Source organism: Rhinolophus hipposideros (assembly GCF_964194185.1).
Source record: "Rhinolophus hipposideros genome assembly, chromosome: 22".
Lineage (NCBI taxonomy): Eukaryota > Metazoa > Chordata > Mammalia > Chiroptera > Rhinolophidae > Rhinolophus > Rhinolophus hipposideros.
The window spans coordinates 26,351,217-26,373,093 of NC_138068.1; the positions used below are offsets into that span (position 1 = coordinate 26,351,217).

The 21,877-nt window shown below is 41.4% G+C and overlaps 2 protein-coding genes across 4 annotated transcripts in view; one reads left to right on the forward strand and one right to left on the reverse strand.

Annotated features, from left to right (window-relative positions):
• The window catches only part of SLC23A2 (solute carrier family 23 member 2), a 114,594-nt gene that overhangs the window by 42,644 nt on the left and 50,073 nt on the right, over positions 1 to 21,877 (reverse strand). For all 3 annotated transcript variants that reach the window (XM_081033939.1, XM_081033937.1, XM_081033938.1), the window contains 4 exons: positions 20,691 to 20,952; positions 10,986 to 11,084; positions 2,676 to 2,792; positions 393 to 550 (listed from right to left, as the gene is read on the reverse strand). In XM_081033939.1, the coding sequence (XP_080890065.1) occupies positions 393 to 550; positions 2,676 to 2,792; positions 10,986 to 11,084; positions 20,691 to 20,798 (482 nt within the window). In that variant the 5' untranslated portion in view covers positions 20,799 to 20,952. The remainder of the gene's footprint in view (positions 1 to 392; positions 551 to 2,675; positions 2,793 to 10,985; positions 11,085 to 20,690; positions 20,953 to 21,877) is intronic.
• On the forward strand, positions 12,645 to 14,015 carry LOC308491060 (large ribosomal subunit protein uL4). Its single transcript, XM_081033943.1, has one exon. The coding sequence runs from the start codon at positions 12,662 to 12,664 to the stop codon at positions 13,925 to 13,927; it is 1,266 nt and encodes a 421-aa protein (XP_080890069.1). The 5' UTR covers positions 12,645 to 12,661; the 3' UTR covers positions 13,928 to 14,015.

Here is a 21,877-nt window from a genome sequence, read left to right on the forward strand (position 1 = left end):
GATGCAAATGTTGGAAAAATGGCACAGGGGGCGGGTGCCCACGTGGGGCAAGGGAAGTAGCCCTGGAGGCAGGGAGACCAACTGGGAAGCCAGTGGAGCAGTCCAGGCCTGAAGTAAGGAAATGGGGGCGGGAGGGGCTATTGGAGAGAGAGCTTGCCCTGCCAGCGGCTGGGATAGAAGCTGAGAATGAGTCTGAGTTTCCAGCTTGCACAACTGGTGGGAGGTGGCGCCATCCACCAAGAGAAGAAACACGGCGGGGGTTGGGGGTGGGGAAGGCTCCCTAGGAAACCCTCCTGCCACTCCAGTTAGTCCTTCGAAGCAGCCCTAGGTGAATGGCGTTGCTATATGCCTTCCAGGAGTTTCAGCACCCCAATTTAGCAACCCAATCTCACCTGCATCCAAATGTCGTCTGCAGCAAAGTTGTGATTCCCACGCAGAAGAAAATGGTCCCAATGAGCTGGCTGGTGGCCCACTGGTCGTACCCCACACACATGGCATCGGCCAGCAGAAAGGGCACTGCAATCGTGCCACTGAAGCACGTCAGGTAATGCTGTGGGTGACAGAGAGACAGAGGGGAAAGGGTAAACCCTTCCTCGTCCTTTTTCTGATTGCATTCTAACTCCCTCCTCCATTGTTTTCAAAAAATAGCCCACAAGAAGAAACTGGTTTTTTTAAGTGCACACTTATATGCCAAATCGTATTTCTTTTTCAGCATTTCTCCTTTCTATTACATTTCCTTGTCTTACTCCTCACTTGTATTATTACTTACTACTCACATGAATCTTGGCCAGCATAAAGGAAATACTCAATACAAGCACTGGTGATATCTTACTTACACAACTCTTACTGGGATTAGTTACTTTTTTTTCAAATGTTTTTCAGTATCAATTGCTAAAATTATAGGTCTTTCTCCTCTGACCCGTTAACATGAATTGTTTTCCACTGAATCAGTCTTGACAAAAACTCTTCCTGTATCTTTCTTCTGGGATTTGACTTGCCCATACTTAACGTAAGATTTTACCTCTGTATTCTTGAGATAATTAGTCGGTTTGTGTGTGTGGTTTTTTGTTTTTTTTTTAATTCTCTCAGGTCTGGGGATTAAAGTTACACAAGCTTCATTAAACAGGGTATTTTCCATCTTTTTCTGTGGTCTGGCATTGTTTGACAACAATTGGGGAAGGGTTATGGAAATATGGGAGCTGTGGGAATGCTCCAGAAAAAGCCAATCCCACTCTTCCTTTGGGGACCCCACCACCATTCCGGCGGCTCTGGCAGAACACTCCCAGAACCACTGTTCACTTCCCTTCCTCCCACAGGCCTGCTTATTCAGTTCCTACTTCTACTCTGCAAACTGTAATTTTCTTCCCAATAGTTCCCCATCTCTGCTCCTGTTTGCCAAAATGTATTGCTTGCAGCCCATAAAGCCCAACTACATAACACTAATGGGTGTTTCATGCAGGAAACAAAACATTCCCATCCAGGACTTCTCAGAGCTGCTCACAAGCTTAAGAACACTGTATCGCCAAGAAGGGCATGATCCATGCAGGGTTTCCCAATCCCATTTGACTAAGGGTGATTTCTTCTAGAAACCTTTATAATATAATGTTTCAAAAAGCAGGTTTCCTGAATCTGGCTTGGGGTGCTCAACCCAAGGTCAATTATCCACCAAGACCACTTGGCTCCTTTGGTCACAACTCCTCCTTTATTAGGCACCTTTCAGGGTAGGTTACCAAATGATCTGATACCTAAGGGTGGTTAGGAGCTAGAAACTAGACCAAAGCATCAGCTGTCAACAGGTACAGCCTCACCTGCAAGTGAATAAACCTGTCTGGGCAATAAGACTGACTTTCTCAGTATCTGAAATACCCCAGATTGAACTGCGCAAACTTGAGAAAAGAAGACTGATAAGTCAGACCTCCGAACAGAGTCATGGCTAAAACCACGGCTCTCCCAGGCCAGGGTGTGCATCCCAGAAAAGAGTTTCCCGTCTCGAGCCCTTGCTCCTACAGCCCCACTTCAATCTGTAAGTGGGAAAAGGGTGCCGAGAGATGGGAGAAAGTGCTGACGACAAGAAGTCCTGCATAGGCTAGTGTCACCTTGTGTCACTTCCCACCTCACCCCCAGCCCACCTTCTTCTGCTCCCCTGGCAGCCTCCCTACTCTGCTCCCACTGGAAACTGCATCAGCCAAGCAGCTGCTACCACAGCAAAGGTTGCCTTCCTTTAAAAATAAGACTGAACCCTCCCATTTATGTCTGACCAACAGGGCACTTCTCAGTGTCACCCACATTCCATGACAGAACTGACCATAATTGTGGATTGGTTAACTATGCCAGGAATGAGAGATGAGACGAACTCGTCTTTTCTCTACTCTTCTACTTTTCTCCTCCCTCTATTCTTTCTTTCTATATCTCTATGATCTTTTTGTCCTTCCTTTCATGTCATTTCTCTTCCTTAACCCCTGAACATTCTCCTTCTTTCATTCCCTGCTTAACCTATTCCTCCTATTTTTCTTCCTTTCACTATTAAGAAATTGATGTGAATTCCCATTTATCATCCTTAAAAGAATTAAAATAAAGTTGTCAATATATAAAAATCAAAATTGAATTAAAAACAAAACTCCGGACAGACAATTCAAGTATCTGTCAGTGGTTACATCCTCAGGGAACCGTCTTACCTGCAGCCCCAGAAATATGCACAGGTACCAGGGAGGAACATCTTCTATGGTGTAAATCATGTCAGATCTCTGGGGGTCTAGACTGCCGGTGCTATCCAAGGTCTCGGCCAGAGAGCTCTGTGAACGAGAGGAACAAAGGAGTTGTTTAATAAAAGCAAGGACTAAAGTTAGCTCAGCTAAAGAAAGGCCACTGGTACTAAAGAAACAACTTTATAAGGTGGCTGCCACTCTCTCGTAAAATTAAGCCTTGGCTACCTTAGATCAACGCTCTAGCACCCTCACTCAGAGGGACACTCAGCCTTCAGAGTGTGGGGATTCCGTTGTTATCGACTCATCCCAAAGAGCACCCAGCTTGCTCAGAGCTTCTCCCCCAGGCCTGGGGACCGTCTGTGTGGAGAGGATGTGGTCCCAGGTTGAGACCACAAAGTGATACCTTGGCATGAGCAGCCCTTGGGTTGCGCCCCGAATGAAGATAAAATGCTAACCACATTCAAACAGAGAGCATGAATCTGTCCCACCTAACCCATCCCATGCCTGCAAGGAGAGAGACCTTTGTGCCTAAAAATAAAGTCCGACACTCTTCTACGGTATCAAAACACTGCTGCTCAGACACGGTGCTGAGTGAAAAGAACACAATTCAGAAATATACAGCTATGTGACTCAAATTTTACTTTAAAAAAAAAACAGACTAAAAATGTATTTATAGTTTAGTGGGCGATTTGATTTTCTTCTTGTCCTCTGCCATTACTAAAATTTTTTGTAAATGTTAAGTGTTGCGTGTTAAGTGTTTTTAAGTCAAAAATCTTCACCAAGACCAGACACTTGAAGGTTATTGTCTAGATATTGCCAGTCAGCACCAGCACTGCTTCTGAACTCGCCCACACAGAAAACTCAAAGTAACTTCGCGTTCCCCAGGGTAGCCTCAAAACTGCTCTGGATTCTGAAACCCTACGAACAATTTCTTGAAATCTGAGATGTGCATTTAAAAACAAAAAATCTTTTATAATCTGTCAAAGTGCCAACCAGAGAACAAAATTAAAACATGTTTCACCAAAAGAAAAAGTTAACGATGACAACGTTCTGACCCGTGCCCGTCTGTAGCCCAATTTGTGCCCTGTCATCCGATGGATTCGATCCGCAGAAAGACGCTGACGTCATGTGTTTATCACTTAATTTTCCATTCACAGGGCAACAGGGATTTTCAAGGGTCAAATACCCTCGAACAAAAGAAGTGACGCAAACTCAGGCTCAACTTCTAAAGCCTAAAGGTAAATGTCGGATGTAAGGTGATATATTTGATCTAATCCAAATGGGACTTGAAAAGGACCTTTCTGGGAGAACTTTTTCTTCCATTTAAACAATGGATATTGGCAGATTTGCACTGCTGAATGGGTTGAAATGGATTGTGTCTTTTAAAAATGTGTTGGTAGGAGTGGTAGAGAAAGCACATGTGGGTGAGGAATTTGGTACGTGGTGATGCCCAGTAAAGAATTAACTCAGCAGGTCTGGGATGTCCAAACCCTGTCCATTTCAGAGATAGGTTTGGCCCTTGCCTGGCAGCTGGGAGGTAACCTCTGAGTTCTTGGAACATCCTGCCTATTAGGCTGTATTATTTTACCTGAAGCTTTGGACTGCCCCAAACAGTTTATGCCAATGACATGATCTACCGTGGGGGCCTTGGGCTACATGGTATCAGTCTGACCTCGGTGGGGCTGGCCACTAAGGTCAGCCACACTGACATGACTGATCCCCCAATAAATAAAACCCTCAACACCAGGGCTCCAGTGAAATTCTCTGGTTGGCAACACTCCTGGAGTGCTGTCACACACTATCTTTGGGAAAATGAGGTGCTGCCCACACGACTCCACTGGAAGAGGGCAACTGCAAGTTTCTGCTGGTGTCTACTGGACCCTTCCCGGCATGACTTCTTCCACTGATGTTGATCTGTAGCCTCTCTCTGAAATAAGCTGTAACCATGAGTATAACAACTTTTCTGAATTCTTTGCGTCCTAACGAATCACTGAACCTGACTTGGCAACCTCCAACTCAGGTCTTGGGACTCCCTAAACTCAGCTGACCATTTTGCTGACACGATGCAACCAACTATGGATATTAGAGGACTTACTAATATGAAATGACTTACTAATATGAAATTAACAGATTGATCTGTCCTCTTTCCAGCCTGGCACGCTAATATTAAGACAGGTACACATATATATGTTCTCTCTCTCTCTCTTTCTCTCTCTCTCTCTCTCTCTCTCTCTCTCTCTCTCTCTCTCTCTCTCAGTTTTCTCAGTAATGAGGTGGTTCTACAACACAGAATGGAACTAATGTAAACGTTCATAGACGGTATTAAGAGGACATTGAATAGGGAACTGTGTGGTCAAGGGCATCAATCAACCCTGTCACACAAATGCTGCACTGCCCCTCGAGACAGAAGGAGCATGGCCATTGGGGGCTATGGTACCACATTCAGTTATTACTGCATGAACAATACGAATCATTTTTAAAAACTGCAAAAACAATAATCTCCAACAGCAAGGTTTCTTTAAAAGATGACTCCATTAATAGTTTAATGATGTCATTTTGAAAAGCCTTTTCCACCTTATTTATTCTATGGTCTGAAATAATCTAAAGAATGGGGAAATGACCTGTCCTTCAAAGATTAGTACACTCAGAACTCAGCTCTCTGATTGGAGCCTTCTTAAGATCATTACTATCCTTTCCTATGCCTTCTTTGGTTATTTATCTAGTGTGGCATTTGGGATGTCAAACTGCAGTATCTTTTTCTCCAGGAAATAATTTGTTCTAGAGCAGGAGTCAGCAAACTTTCTGTCAGGGGCTATATGGTACAGATTTTAGGGTTTATGGGCCATGATAGTTCTGTAACAACTACTTAACTCTGCCCGAGTTTCCAATTGATTATCATAAAGTTGCAGTTCTTATTCTCTTGTATATTTCTAAGATCTCCTTTTACATGGCTAATGTGCACTTGTGCTTTCTCGTTTGTTTCCTTAATCAGGTCCACCAAAGATGAATTTCATCAGTTTTTTTTCAAAGAACCAGGTCTTGAGTTCCAATTAAACATGGCAGATTGGCCGCATGTGTCATTTCCCATAACTCCTAAAAACACACAGAAAGAATATGAAACAAATCTATAAGGACAATGAGAACAGAAAAAAGAAATGACCTTAACACATCTCTGGAATATGGAAAGCACGTGTGTGAGTTGTGACCCATTTGGGAGAGGGAAGGAATCCACAACCTGCGTGCTTGTACAAGCAGAGTGTGAAGAAGGGAGCCGACTGCCCAACACAAGCCCAGAAAGGTCCTAAGCTTGGAGGTACAAGACAGAATGGGCATGGGAAGAGGATGGGTTTTAACTCCGCGTACCAATCAGACATCCTGTTGCCTACTGCTATCCTCATCCTTTAAAACACAACAATGTATTTTTGAAGACTATAAACCAGAAAGGCATCAGACTCAGGAATACTATGTGGGGTTAAATGCAAACAGAACATGGGGTCCTCATCTGCTTCTAGAATGCCAGAATCCAGGTTACAGAAGCCAGGCTTATACACATAGGAAAGACCAGAAAATGCCTTTCTAAAGGAACTGTGATCGGCCCTAGAGACAATATGTTGACATCTAGACCCCACAGTGACAAGCTTTCCATCTGGTTATTCAGTGGCAAGGCCCGCCAGTAGATAAACTTCACTCACACACAACGACCCCACAGCCCTATTTTTTATTACCTCACAACCTATGACAGTGAAGGAAGCCTCCAAAAATAAGAGCCAAGGAAACAGAAGAAACAGGAGCAATGTAGTGTAAAGAAAACATGTTAAAAATAAAAAAGCAACCAGTATCTTCACAAAAATAAAAATACTTTGAACCTGAAAGAGATACCATTTTAAAAAGCTTTAATCAGTAAATCAAACCAAAAAGAAACAGTAAAAGATGTCTTAGAAACTAAAAACAAGACAGGAAAAAAATTCAAAGGAAGGGTTGAAAGTCAAAGATATGTTCCCAAAATAACAACAACAAAAAACCAAATATGGATAATAACAACAACAGTTTTTAAGTCAAATTAGAACAAAGAAAACAGAATACAGAAATTCATCAAAGAAATAAGGAAATTTCTAAGAACTAAAGTACATGTTTATAAACTAGAAAGACCCGCCAAGTACTCAGTGAATTAATGAAGATTCAGATATTTTGAAAATTAAAAAAAAAAAAAAAATCAATTTTATTAAGGAAGACCTTAAAACAGAAATTTAAAGACAGGGAAATAAAACATGAGTTGACAGAATTTGGACGAAAGTAGAAGAAAAAAAAGAAACAAAAATGAAAGTGGTAAGAGCGCAAGAGAAAATAGCATTAAAAAAAGTAAGTCACACAGGCTAAAAATGAAAAAAAAAAAGAAAACAGTGTAAGCGGAAAAAATGATTAGAGAAGTGATAGCTAGAGAAAGTAGGCAAAAGAGATCCAAAATATGCATAATCAGAGCCCTCAAATAAGAAAACCAAACTAGACTAGAACAAAAAAATAAAGATATAATTCAAGACAGCTTTCCTGAAGCAACCGGAGCTTTGACGCTAAATATTGAAAGTGCCAGAAAAAACTGACCCAGAATGGTCAGCATCAAAATATATGTAGCTAAGTAAAGTTCTTAAATATCAAAGATAAATAAAGAATCTATAAGACAGGCAAAAAGACCAAGATGCTGGTAAGAAAAAAAGACTGGCCTGATTTCTTCACATTCAATATCAGAAAATGGGAGAGCAGCAACGACAGGGTATGATTCAATCGTTTTCATTTGCTTTGTATTATATAATTTTTCAAACATATACAAAGGTAGAAAGAATATGGAATGCCGGCCCAATATCTATCCCCAGCTTCCAAAATTATCAACATGGTGTTCTTGTGTTTACTTCTGGCCAAACTCGCCTTCAGGCCTAAATGCTATGCTATAGTTAGTCTGAGATAGGAATTTATTCCCATGAAGCTAGCCCTTCTCTTGGAAACTACTATAGTGTTACTTCTCTAACTTCAATGAACATCTGAATCACATAGGAATTGCATGACAATGCAGATTCTGATTCAGCAGGTCTAGGCTGGGGCAGAAATTCTGCATTTATAACAAGCTTGAATATTTATAAATTTCAACCATAAAAAATACTTCAACACATTCCAAAAAATAATATAGGTAACATTTCCTGATCACAATAAAACTAGAAATTAATAAAATAATCAAAAACCCTCCTCCACCTGGAAATTTTTAAGTGGATCACCTTAAGGGGCAAAGAAATACAATCCAAAATAGCAGACTATTTAGAAAATAGGAATAAAAAATTAATTATATATGAAAATCCATTGGTTAAAGCCATGCTTAGTGGAAAATTCATAGCCATTGGACTTAAAACTAAAAGACAAAACAAATAAAGCATATGTCTCAACAATTTAGAAAATAAAAGGAAAACTAAAAGAATAAAGAAAAAACAAATTGATACATTAAAAAACAGGAAAGTAGTTATTTAGAAAACTAAGTACTAAATCTAAAATTTAGTTTTTTTAAATTGGAAAAAAAAAAGCTGATCCAGGGAAATACAAATGGGGCAATGTGGGAGGAGAAAGGGTAAACACACACAATCAGAAACACGAAAATAATCACAGAAATAAAGGTATTAAAAGCATAAAAAACCTATTTTGCTCAGTTCTATGTAAATTAACTGTAAAATCAGAATGAATTGATTTTTTGGGGGAAAAAATACCAAAACTGATTTCAGAATCAAATAAGCCCCAAATGGCCAGTGAAATAGAGAGGTGGTATTCAAGGAAATGCAAATGTATCAATGTTGAGACAATGAAAAACATTTTCACTCCAACAGGGAAATAAATGTCCAGCATAAATGCACTGGACACTTTGCTTGCCAACCGATCAGTGAAAGGCACAGCGACAGACGTTTAAAAGCCCCAAACTGTTAATGCTACTTATTATTCATTTCAAAAGACAGTCATTTTTGCCCTGAATAATGCAGGAGGAAGTCCAAAAGCATGATAGCGTATAGCCTAGAAATTCTGGTGACTTTGTGATGAAGGACCCAGGATCTAAGGACTGGATGCAATCCAACAAGTCTATGAATTCAGAAGCGCTTTGCTATAAAGATGTGCTACTTGGAAAGCTGAGACCCAAGCAAGCCAGGTGGTGGTCCCCACCAGGCTCGTGCCCTGCGGGCTGCGTCTTAGCTGCAGACTGCGGGCATGAGTGTACATGCTGACCGTGGCTGCTCTCCTCTCTGCTCTCATCTCTGTGCTCTGAGGAGCAGTTTGGAATCCAACACCACAGGAATTTCACCATCTCAGCATGGCTCTAATTAGCCTCCACAAAATTTATAATAGCTTGACCAAACAATAGCAAATTGGTCAAGATAGCCAAAAATGAAATTTCCATCTCCCAGACTAGAAATTTAAAAAAGAAACCCACACAGACATAAACATTTGATTCTTCCAACATAATTTCTTTGTTCTTTATCATTTTAGGGATTATACTATAATTTACTGCACTACTACCAAAGATGGGTATTATATTTGCATGTATCAGCTTTCTACTGGTCTGTGACTAGAATATACAGTATGCACCATCTGTAGTACAATACAGTGGTTCTAGAATTATAATGCCTCGTTATGTAACTTGATTGCCTTAGTAATTTTCACTGTAACTTAGTCATTTTTAAAAATAAAATCTATTTTTAAAGTCACTCCAATAAAACTCAAATGAAACTGAGAAGTCAGGGCGGCAATGCAATCTGGAAATGTCACATTATTAAACTTTTCATGTGTTAGGCACAGTGATAGAGAAAAAAGAAAAAAGAAAGAAATCCAGGCATCTGAACCCTCTTTGGGCAACTGTCTCCTGGCCTCTATGAATATAGTCACACAGACTGACCTGTCAAGGAGATGGGAAACGGCAAAAGCTTCTCTCACTTTAGTGACCAAGCTTTGGTCCAAGAGCTTCGTCAAAGGCATTTTCAGTCCACATCAACTATCTGCTAGTTTCTCTCATTCCCTTAGTCACTGTATACATCGTATGTCCCAGACACAATGCCAATCACTTCACATGTGTTATTTCATTTAATCCTCACAACCACCCTAGGACAAATGCTGATGTGTTCAGTCCCATTTTAGAGATGAAGCAACCGATGCCCAGAGAGCTTAAGTAATCCCCTCAGGGTCTGAGTCATGATAGCATCCAGACCCACGCTCTTTTTTTTTCTTTCATTCTTTCCTCTTTCACTTTATACCTATTGTACCAAACATCTTACATCCTGACACCTAAACTCCCTAATAAGATAAAGCAAAGACAAAAGTGCTTATCTTCTGAGAAACAAGATACACCATCACTTAGAGTCTTCAAACATTATTGCACTTTAACTTTCATAATTTGACAATGCATACATGAAATAATCTGCAGACAACTAGTTTTAACAGCCAGAACACTTTTAAGCAGACAGACTGTCCTTGTCCTAAATCATTTATTAGATAAGAATTTTACCACCATTACTTATACTAGCGGTGACCGTGGAGCTGGAGAGTATCGCGCCTTCTCCAAGCTGCACGGCGAGAACCACCGATGGTATGGTGGAACTTGTGGCCCTTTCCAAGGCCACAGCTGTGGGCCCAAGGATCTCGGCCTTCGCATCACCCTGCGCTTGGGGACTGGTTTGGTGATCCACTGGGTGTCAGGATTCCGTCTGACAGCTTTGTGGAATGGCTCAATGACTATAAGCTCACAGAATTTGTACGTGGGGTCTTCAACAACCCAGTAAGAATTCAGGACTCTCACAGCCCCACAGTGGCGTCCAGCTCGCTCCCACGTGCTTTATTGGGCTAGGGGACTGTGGAGCAGAGAGCTAGTGGTGCTGCAAGCCATGCCCCCTGAGAAGAAAGCGCCTTACATCGACTGCTTCTTCCTCCGGAGCTCCGGGCTATACTTGTAAGCGCCCATCTTGCCTTACCTGATGGCTGCAGCCAGATGGAAAGCTAGACCCAAACTCCTAACCACTGGCATCCTGGCTAAGGCTTTTAAAATGTACAGAGATAAGGGCCTCTATCTGGGATGCGCCTTACTTGCCATTAAGACAATTAAAAATTAGTAACTTCTATTCCTCATCACTATTTCCGTTAATTAGAGAACACCCCCACACATACCCACACCCACACAGGAAGGTAGAGATAAAACCTCAGATGAAGGACACAACATCCTGACAACAGCAGTGAGGGGTGGGGAGTGGTGATGCAAGTGGGTACCTTGTCCGCGATGCCATTTTCTGTCGTGTAGATTGCCATCAGCTCGGTGTCTTCATTGTCCTGCTCACCACTGGACGTGGCACCCCCATTTATCACCACCTGAAGAGAAACACTCCATTTAGAGGCTGTTTCACCATACACCTCTCGGTTATATGGAAACATTTCTCCCCAAAGTCTTTCATGGGTAATTCTCACAAGAGACAAAAACCGCATTTTTCACCTACCCAAGTAGCCAAGTATTGGGTGTTCTTAAATGAAACTCTCAACAAGGGTGTGCTTCATCAGTGACCACTGCATGTGTTTTAGATGGAGGAAAAACATACCATGTGTCCCATAGAGGGAGAATGGAGCATCCAAACAAGGTATAAGGAGAAGGATGCAGCCCCACCCCCGTGCCCTCTAAGGGCAGGGGAGGCTTGGCTGAGGGGCCAAAGCTGCTATTTCTGGGCAAGTGAGAAGCATCCTAAGCTGCCTTGGTTAAAATTCTTCCCAAGTAATAGCTTGATAAGGACTCCTAATGCGCCATGTCTACAAAAAGGAGATGTGCGGGTTACAGCACTCAAGCCCTGCTGTTCACCTAACTCAGCTAACGACGCAGCGGCCTCAGGTCCTGGCTGCCTGTCATGGAAAAATAGTATTAGAAAGAACTGTATGTGTGAACAACAGCACAACTACTTTTCTAAAATACAGAGGGGGGGAAAAGACAAAGTATATAAAAATTTTAAATTCTAGTACAATAAAGAGAAGTAAAAGATGGGTAATGGCATAAGAAAACATACAGTGCAACAACATACCGTGTTTCCCCGAATATAAGACCTAGTTGGTCTATCAGCTCTAATGCATCTTTTGGAGCAAAAGTTAATATAAGACTCGATATTGTATTACATTACATTACATTACATTACATTACATTACATTACATTGCATTACATTATATTACATTATACCCGGTCTTATATTAAAATAAGGCTGGGTCTTATATTAAAATAAGACAAGATCTTATATTAATTTTTGCTCCAAAAGATGCATTTGATCTGATGGTCCAACGAGGTCTTATTTTCGGGGAAATACAGTAGCAAAGGATCAGTATCAGAATTTCATAAAGAATACCTGCAAATCCATAATACAAACAATCCAAAGAAAATGGGCACAGGGTAGGAGTACACAATTCACAAGAGGAAAAAAATTAAAATATCCAACAAAATACATGAAAAGCTCATTTATAATTATAAAAATGACAATTAAAATTTCATTTTTAACATAATTAGAAGGAAATTTTTAAAGGTGAATCCAGCGTAGACCAAGGTGAGGGGGAAAAGCTACTCTAAGTTATCAGAGAGATTATGGTCTTGGTGAAATGGCCTGTGTGAAATGTACGTTAACTTTCTAGCACTGGGATTTGAAACAGACCTTTTCTTGAGGCCAGCAGTTATACTCATAGAAACCTATCCTTCAGAAATATCCATGCTGAATACTTGGAAACAACCTAAGTGTTCATCTAAAGACATTGTTAAATTATGGTATAACCACTTCAAGAATAATATTCAGCGAATAAAAAAAAACTGATATACTGACAAAGAAAGAACTCCAAGAAAAACTTTAAAAAAAAAAAGTCATAGCCTTTTCCTGTGGGAGCCTCCGGGTCGGGAGGAGCGTGGCCGTCTCCTCTGCCCGCCATGGCGTGTGCTCGTCCGCTGATATCCGTGTACTCCGAAAAGGGGGAATCATCTGGCAAAAATGTCACTTTGCCTGCTGTGTTCAAGGCTCCCATTCGACCGGATATTGTGAACTTTGTTCACACCAACTTGCGGAAAAACAATAGACAGCCGTATGCTGTCAGTGAATTAGCAGGTCATCAAACCAGTGCTGAGTCGTGGGGTACTGGCAGAGCTGTAGCTCGAATTCCCAGAGTTCGAGGTGGTGGGACTCATCGTTCAGGCCAGGGTGCCTTTGGCAATATGTGTCGTGGAGGCCGCATGTTTGCACCAACTAAAACCTGGCGCCGTTGGCACCGCAGAGTAAACACAACGCAGAAGCGATACGCCATCTGCTCTGCCTTGGCTGCCTCGGCCTTACCAGCGCTGGTTATGTCTAAAGGTCATCGTATTGAGGAAGTTCCTGAACTTCCTTTGGTGGTTGAAGATAAAGTTGAAGGCTACAAGAAGACCAAGGAGGCTGTTTTGCTTCTTAAGAAGCTTAAGGCCTGGAATGATATCAAAAAGGTCTATGCCTCTCAGCGAATGAGAGCTGGCAAGGGCAAAATGAGAAACCGTCGTCGTATCCAGCGCAGGGGACCTTGCATTATCTATAATGAGGACAATGGCATCATCAAAGCCTTCAGAAACATCCCTGGAATTACTCTGCTTAATGTAAGCAAACTGAACATTTTGAAACTTGCTCCTGGTGGGCATGTGGGCCGTTTCTGCATTTGGACTGAAAGTGCTTTCCGCAAATTAGATGAGCTGTATGGCACATGGCGTAAAGCCGCCTCCCTCAAGAGTAACTACAACCTTCCCATGCACAAGATGCTCAATACAGACCTTAGCAGAATCTTGAAAAGCCCAGAGATTCAAAGAGCCCTCCGAGCACCACGCAAAAAGATTCATCGCAGAGTCCTGAAGAAGAATCCACTGAAAAACCTGAGAATCATGTTGAAGCTAAACCCATATGCAAAGACCATGCGCCGGAACACCATTCTCCGCCAAGCCAAGAATCACAAGCTCCGGATGGATAAAGCAGCAGCAGCTCTAGAAGCCAAATCAGATGAGAAGGGGGTTCCAGGCAAGAAGCCAGTGGTAGGAAAGAAAGGAAAGAAGGCTGTTGGCATTACAAAGCAGAAGAAGCCTTTGGTGGGGAAAAAAGCTGCAGCTAAGAAACCGGCAGCTGAGAAGAAGCCTGCAGAAAAGAAACCCACCACAGAAGAAAAGAAGCCTGTGGCATAAACTTAAATTTGTTTATTTCATGAAAGTCAAATCACTTTGGACAGCTAATTTTGAATAAAGGGATCAAAGAGGCAAGGAGAAACATGAAAAAAAAAAAAAAAAAAGTCATAAAGCAATAGGCCTAGAATTATCCCAATTATGCTAAAAAATGAAAAAATTTTAATCATCCCCCCATCCAAATGCGTGGGTAAATGATCCAGAAAAGTCACAAACCAATATAAAGGCTGCCCTAAGGGCATGAAGTAAGAATTGGGCACCTTTCATTTTTTACTCCCAACCATTGTTTAGCATTTGGATCTTTTGTAATCAGTATGTGTTATTTGTACATTGCTTTTGTAAATGGATAATAAAAAAGTGTACACCAAAATATTAACAGTGGTTGTCTTTAATCAGTGGGGCCATTTTTACCTTCTTTTTCCCTTTATATATATTGGTAATGTTCTATAATGAGGACAGTTTATTTTTACAACAGGAAGAAATTAAAAAGACTAAAGATCCAAGCAGTAACACTTGGATTGTGGAGGTCCAGAGAGATTTAATCCACTTATTTTTGTAGTTGAGGAAATCAGGCCAGAGAAAATTTTAATTTCTCATTCAAGGTCACATAGATTATAACCCAAGTCTGAAGTTAGTTTTAAAGTATGCCAAAGACCTCAATTAACTGGTACATAATGCTTACAGGGCAAAATTTTCTTGTATCATTTCAAAGAAAGAGCTGCTTTTAAAACTATCTCTAAGACATGCTATAGCTTTGTACATAAGACAGTTGGGTTTGTGGTGTTCGTTTGCCTACAGAACTAGCTGCCAGCAAGATTCTCATTCCCAGACAAGATCAAGTCCACGACATGGAACTCTAACTATTAGAACCGTGCTCCAAGTCACACACAGCAGCACCCAACCCACTGAGAAGCCAAGAGGTACACACATGCAGGATGAACTGTTTTAAAACAACAATGATTACTTACTAACTCATCAGACAAACCCAGAACCGATTTAAGGTCCTATCCTAGTTAAAACTAACCTTCACCCGCATTCATCGCCAGTTGCCGCAGGGAGCAACTGCTTCATGGGAACAGGGTTTGCTTTTGGGGTGATGGAAATGTTCTGGAACTAGACAGAGGGTGATGGTTGTACAACACTGTGAGTGTTCAATGTCAATGAACTGTACGCTTTTAAATTGTTAATTTTGTTGTGTGAATTTCACCTCAATATTTTTTTGTATCTGTATATGAGGCACCAAAGAGGAGATTCTGGCAAGAGTTAGCAACTCCCATTCTTCCATTCACAGACACAATTAAATAAATAAGTACTATAACATGCAAATGCTCCCCATACTAGGAAAAACTCACATATTCATTCAACAAACCTTGTTTGGGCAGCTGCTATGCTGAGGTAATGAGGAAGCAGTCCTGCCACCCCTCACCCTTCCCGGGGAGCTCCACCCAGAGTGGGTGCCAGGTTAATTCTGACTCAACACAGGGTGCAGCAGGGCACCAGGGAGTAAAACACTAGTTTGTTTTACTACTATTTTCCTTTGGTTTATTAAATTAACTGTTCTGATGGTCTGTTTTTCTAAGAAAACATAAAATTTAATTTTAAAAATCAAATGTTAAAATCAGTTTCAGAAAGGCATTGAGCTTCTTTTTTAAGAGAAAAGGACAAGAAATGTTCCTGACACTATCAAAGCTTCATATTTTTGAACCTCTACGTATTATTTCAACTGGGAAATAAAACATATCTTGCAAAGTTTCTAAACAATAAAAATGGGTTTTCTTTTGTGTTATTCATAGCATCGCAGATAACAGGGAAATCTTGGCATCTTTCAACTCAGGAAATTGATCAAGTTTTCATAAAAAATAAAAAAAACAAACAGCAGATTATTTAAAAATCCAACATGTTCTTTCTCCCCCCCTTCCCAAATTATTTGAAACCAAACTTGTGGCCTTAAATTCCACCCCCCCAAACTAATATTGTATAATCACTCAATCAGCTATGAAACCAGGTTTTCTCTTCTTTAATTTATCCAGATGATTTTGTCTCCAACACGCAGGGCTAACTTGCCTTTGGGTACCGGAGTATATCTATTGCTCAATAAATATGTCTTTTTTTTCCTAAGCTAAGACAACGATGCTTAAGTATGTGTTTCTGAACAATAATAATCTTGAGATGGTCAAATGTACAGGAAGCAGGAGTGACAGGAGCAATAGCCAGTGTCATGCTAGGAGTGAATGAAAAATTTAGAGGTAAGGGGTGGTTCAATAGGTATATACACCTAGAAGAAAAGGAAATCTTAAGTAATCTAGGAATGCAAAAGACCCAGTCAGAAATGACCATTGGGGGTTGGAAAGGAACAAGACGGGGAGACCGGGAGGCTGTCATAATGATCCAGGCAAGAAATGACACAAAGACAACAGTGGCAGCAGGGATGGTGCTGACAGTGAGCCTTATAGCGGAGGGAAGGCAGGAAGCTTGGGCAACCACGTGTGCTGCATTCCTGTCACGTCTGGTTCAGCTTGGAGCACAAAACAAGCACTGAAAATGAGCAGAATGGACAAGATTTCCTTCATTAAGGCCCTTTCCAGGACCAAGAGGCTGTGACTCTGGCCTCACACTAAAGTAAGAGATAATCAGAAGAAATGCCAATCAACTTTGTAAATCTGCTCTAGGGAGTGGACTGCAGCAGCTCTGTTACTTGATAACCATTCATACCAAATCAAACGTGTCCCAGCTATTAGATGGCCTGGCCATTTTGTATCACTAACACCTCGCATTTCCTTTAAAACTACCAAAACTCTACTCCAACTAACTGTGAGCTGCAATATAAGGTATGTGTATATGTGTAACCTCCAAACCAGAATAGAAAAATTAATTTTTAAGGGCAAAACTCTAGAAAGAAAGAAGCAGGGAGGAAAAGAACCCCTTACCATGTGTGAAAATCTTCATCTGCATTCCATCTTCTCAATGTTTTTATTTCAAAGCCTGTATCGGAATATTCCTTTTCTAAAACAATCTTCCCAACTGATACATTTTAAACAGAAAGGCTGCTCATCTTTGCTGTTCAATTTGAACTGTCAAGAGAGTATTCCCTGACCTAAATCATGGCCATTGTTGCAGTAGATTTCAAGCTCTTATCTTACAGAAAGAGGGGACCTGAACCAATTGTCTGGGCTGGCTCGAGGAAACATACTCATCTTCAAACTCTTCTCAGAATCACATTCTGTTGATTCCAAGACCTAATTATTCTTACAGACAGAGAACATCTTCCAATCTATTATTACATCCAACTGAGACTTTTGATTTTAAGATCCAACAACTCCAAACCCTCTATTTAGAAACATACAAGAAGGAACTCCACAGCACCTGGTATTAAAGTTATAAGAACAAGAACGTGTTTTAGGCTTCCTTGCTTGGTTTTTGTAAACAGGACTATGTGCACCAAAAAAACTGTGTGCCTTCTTTCCACTGCTGAGAATGAGCATGTTCAAATCTGCCAGCACAGAATCAGGGACCTACAAGAATGAAGGTTACCATTACAGTGGTACCTTGGTTTTCTAAGGTAATCCGTTCTGGAAGTCCATTCGAGTTCCGAAATGTTCGAAAACCGAGGCACGCTTTCCCCATAGAAAGTAATGCAAAATTCCAGACCTTTAAAATCAACCTAAAACTGCAAATTTAGAATGAATTTTACTATCTAATGATACCATAGATCCATAAAATTTATGGTGTTCATAAACAACAGAGAAATTCGAAAACCATGGTACTGCTGTATAGGGTTTCTTCACCCACCCTTCCCTATGTTTGCCAAGGTCACTTCTCTTACGAAAAGGGAAGTGAAAGAAATGGAGGCAAAGGGTAGAAAGGAGAGGAAGAAGAGGGACAAGAAAAAGGAAAGGGGCATCAGTCACTCTTAGTGCATTCTTACATGGGCACACTCTGAGCTGGTGGCCTCCTGCCTGACAGCACACCCATCTGGCCACTGCCCCTGGGGTCCCCGGTCTCTTCCAGAGGGCAGCTCATTCCTACTTTTTAAAGCTCTTACCCCCATCCCCTGCCCGCCTCTCTCTTGGCTCCATCCAATCCTTTCCTGGGTTTTCTTCATATACTTTTTCTATGCCTGGTCCAGGGCTCTTTTTCTGTCATTATCTCCTTTTCTTTCTTTATAGACTTTCTCACACTCAATCACTTCCTTCTATTAACTACTTAATGTGCAAACTCTCCTGTCTTTACTTGTAATTCAATAGACGGGCGTCATCTTTACTGATGCCGATAAAATCCCCAAGTGTTGATGGCGAACAGGGAAAGCCCTCCGTTTCCCTGGCTTGCTGGATGATAGAAGTGCTCCAATCTGGCATGAGTGTAAATTCCCACGAACAGGACAACTGTAGTAACTAGACAAGGGAGGAGGGAGAGGACCCAACTCTTTCTGATCAATTCCATAATCACCCAATTCAAAAATATTCTTTATCTTTTAAAGGCTTTACTGTATTTTCCCAAATTTCCTAATATGAGCATGTATTACTTTTATAATCAGAGATGCGTGTGTGTGTCTCAGAATTTTCATAAAGGATTTTTCAAAAAGTTTCTCTGAAAGAAAAAATGTTTTCAGCTATTTCATATGCTTAAGTTTGCTTATAATTATGGTGACCGTGTAATTTATCAGACAAACCATGGCCCTCGTGAGTTCCCCTTTGGTAAAGGGGAACTGTAGTCGTATGAACAGTATGAATATGCAGGAACAACAGGCATAACGCAGGACTGCCCTGGCAACTCAAACATTATAACACCTGTGTGTGCCCACTTTACAACCCTCTTCCTACCTGGTGATTTAGAAAACTACTTTCTGTGCTAGCAAATGCCAATCTAAACAGTGTTCAGATCTGATTTTAGCTGGTTATTCTCAGCAATAAAGCAGGAAACCTGCTTCCTGACTGAGGGAAATGACTCCTCCTTCAAAGGCAAAGGAATGAGTGCTTTCCTGACTGTAAACAGACACAATGTATCACAAAACAGTAGAATCTTTAATTCTATATTCCATCAATTCATGACTTCCCCACGCCAACTTGAAAACAAACAAAAAAAAGAGTTGGTTAGAGTGTGAGGCTGATAAGCACCAAGGTTGCCGGTCCCATCCCAGTACGAGTCACTGTGAGCTGCGCCCTCCTTAAAAAAAAAAAAAGAAAGAAAGAAAGAAAACCAAACAAAAAGAGCACCTGTGTTTTATTTGTGTGTTTCTTATTTCCTACACCCAGGTGCCCAATCCCAGGCTTTCTGGATTTCCATTGTACCTCGCCACCCACATCCAACCCAAAACCAAACCTGGTCAGATCTAGCCCCTCTCAAAGCTGCCAATTCTTCATCTGCCTGTCTTTTCTCCTAGAAGCCCAAAGATCCCAATTCTCAGTTTCCTGAGCCCAGCAGGCTTGCCAAACCCTTGACCTGAATACCTTTACACTGTTTGGAGCCCCCACCCCCAGCACCAGCCTCGTTCCCTCCTTACCCCGCCTCAGCTCCACCGTGCATCACTTTTGCACAAACCTTAACCGCTGTCCTCTGGTAATCACCAGGCAAAGGCCCAGCCCTGGATCAATCTGAAAGTCCATCCTTATTCCTCACTCAGCTCGCTCTCTCAATGCCTAAGTCACTGGCTGGCTGCCTGGGCAGAGCTTCCTCGGTTCCCCTCCTCCCTCAGCAACCACTCTTTATCTATCCCCTCTGCTGGCCCTCCTCAGCTACCACACCTCATCGTATGGTAGAAACAAGTCAAGATGCAGGCATGAAACTTTCCTGTTCACTTTTCAAAGATGAACTCATTTAAACTTGAAAAATTGACTTGTCTCTTCCTCTAGAAAAACTGTCGACCTTAAGCCTTCAATATGACAGAAAACCCATTTTCAAAATTTCACTTTACACAAAGAAAGAAAACAGTAATGCCAGTTGTAAAATCAGTAAAGCGTCTCTCTGTGAATTAATATAGCAAAGATCAAAACGTGACTGCAAATCAGGTCAACCAGTGTACTTAAAGATGTCATGTTCAGTTCACATCCTTCTTACTGAAGAACACCGCAGTGAGGCAAATTCCAGGACCATGTTTTAAGGAACCGGGAAGACTATTCTTGCCATTAACCTCATTTCCAATATTAAGAGAAAAACACCTGAGGCAAGTTCTTTCTAAAGAGTGTTTTTCTTTTTTAAACCTACATTTTAGATAACTTTATACACATCAAGTCATAATCCTGTACCTGGAAATATATTAGCACTGAATTTAATGAATGTGCACATCAGCCTTATCTGACTGATTATCACTTGTCCAGGCAAAACTACCTGTCTTGGGCGCTGCTGCCATCATGCAAAGCATGGACATTTGAATTCCAAACAAAAAGTCATTCATTCATTCTCCCACCCTGCAATACAAGTCTGAAGTTGGGTTACAGGCTATTTCATAAGAACACATTGATGGAGATAAAATTATGCCTTCAACATCCCTCAGTAGAGAGTAAGCACTGAGCTAATTTTACAGCATTCACAGAAATCTATGTTTCCTTCCTGGAGGTAACCCCATCAGGTGACTCCAGACAGAGAATAGGGCCAAAACCAGAGTCAGCCAACAGGGCTCTCAAAGACTGACTGTCTCACATGGAAACCTTTCAGTTCTCAAGTTAAGCTTCACTGAAAACATGAGTATTAAAGCTAATCCCATGTTGATTCAATACAGGAACTACTTGAGAGTGATGTGAGAAGAAAGGAAGACAGGGAGTACTCTTACCGGAAGGGTGAAGAAAGCAGGGTGCTTCCCTTCATCCTCATATTTGCCTTCGGTTGAACTCCCAGCCTCCATGGATTTGGATGTAGTGTTCTTCCCAATACCCATCATTAAGAGAAAATGAGTAGTTTGACCGTTGGACTGGAGTGGCTCAAAGTGAAGGCTTGTTCACGCAGGGAGCCCAGGATCAGAGTTGGCTCTTCCAGTGCCTGAAGCACCCAATTCTCAGGCAGAGATGAGCCCCACAAGCACCATCTCTTAGCACCTAGAAAAGAGAAGGCAGCCAAATCACTTCAAGCACACACAACACAGGATACATGGTCATCATGTCATGTTTTCTGGATGGAAAAATCAGAGTACAAGTTATACCCAAACATCCAAGAACACATTACTCAATTAACACTTTTCAAGTCCCCACCCTCTTTATTCCAGTTATTCACTGATTCTGAATTATCCCCAGGAGAAGACCATAGTTCAAAAATACCAGAACAGTAGGGCTAAAAATAGGTCTTTCTTTGACAGGCATTATGGTCTACGTATAGCCCAGCACTGTTCAATAGGACTCTTTTCTGCAATAAGGGAAATTTTCTACACACATCTGCCTTGTCCCCTACTCGTCACTTGCCATAAGGACATTGAGCACTTGAGATAAGGCTACTGCAATACAGAGAACCTGAATTTTTAATTGTATTTAATTTAAATTTAAATACTCACTTGTAACTCGTGGCAACCATACTACACAGTGATTGGATGGATATTAAAATTCCAAGTTCCTGGGGCGGCCGGATATAGCTCAGGTGGTTAGAGCGCGAGCTCTGAACAACAGGGTTACTGGTTCGATTCCGCATGGGCCAATGAGCTGCACCCTCCACAACTAGATTGAAGACAACAAGCTGCCGCTGAGCTTCCAGGGGGGCAGCCAGATGGCTCAAGTGGTTAGAGCACGAGCTCTCAGCAACAAGGTTGCAGGTTCAATTCCTGCATGGGATGGTGGGCTGCGGCCCCTGCAACTAAAGATTGAAAACGGGGACTGGACTTGGAGCTGAGCTGCGCCCTCCACAACTAGACTGAAGGACAACGACTTGGAGCTAAAGAAACACAGTGTTCCCCAATATTCCCCAATAAAATTAAATTTTAAAAAAATTCTAAGTTCCCTGTAAGTGCTCAATTAAAGGCAGGTGAAGATATTC

Excerpts from the sequence above, each read along its gene's own strand:
- LOC308491060 (XM_081033943.1), top strand. The coding sequence starts at position 12,662 with ATGGCGTGTGCTCGTCCGCTGATATCCGTGTACTCCGAAAAGGGGGAA.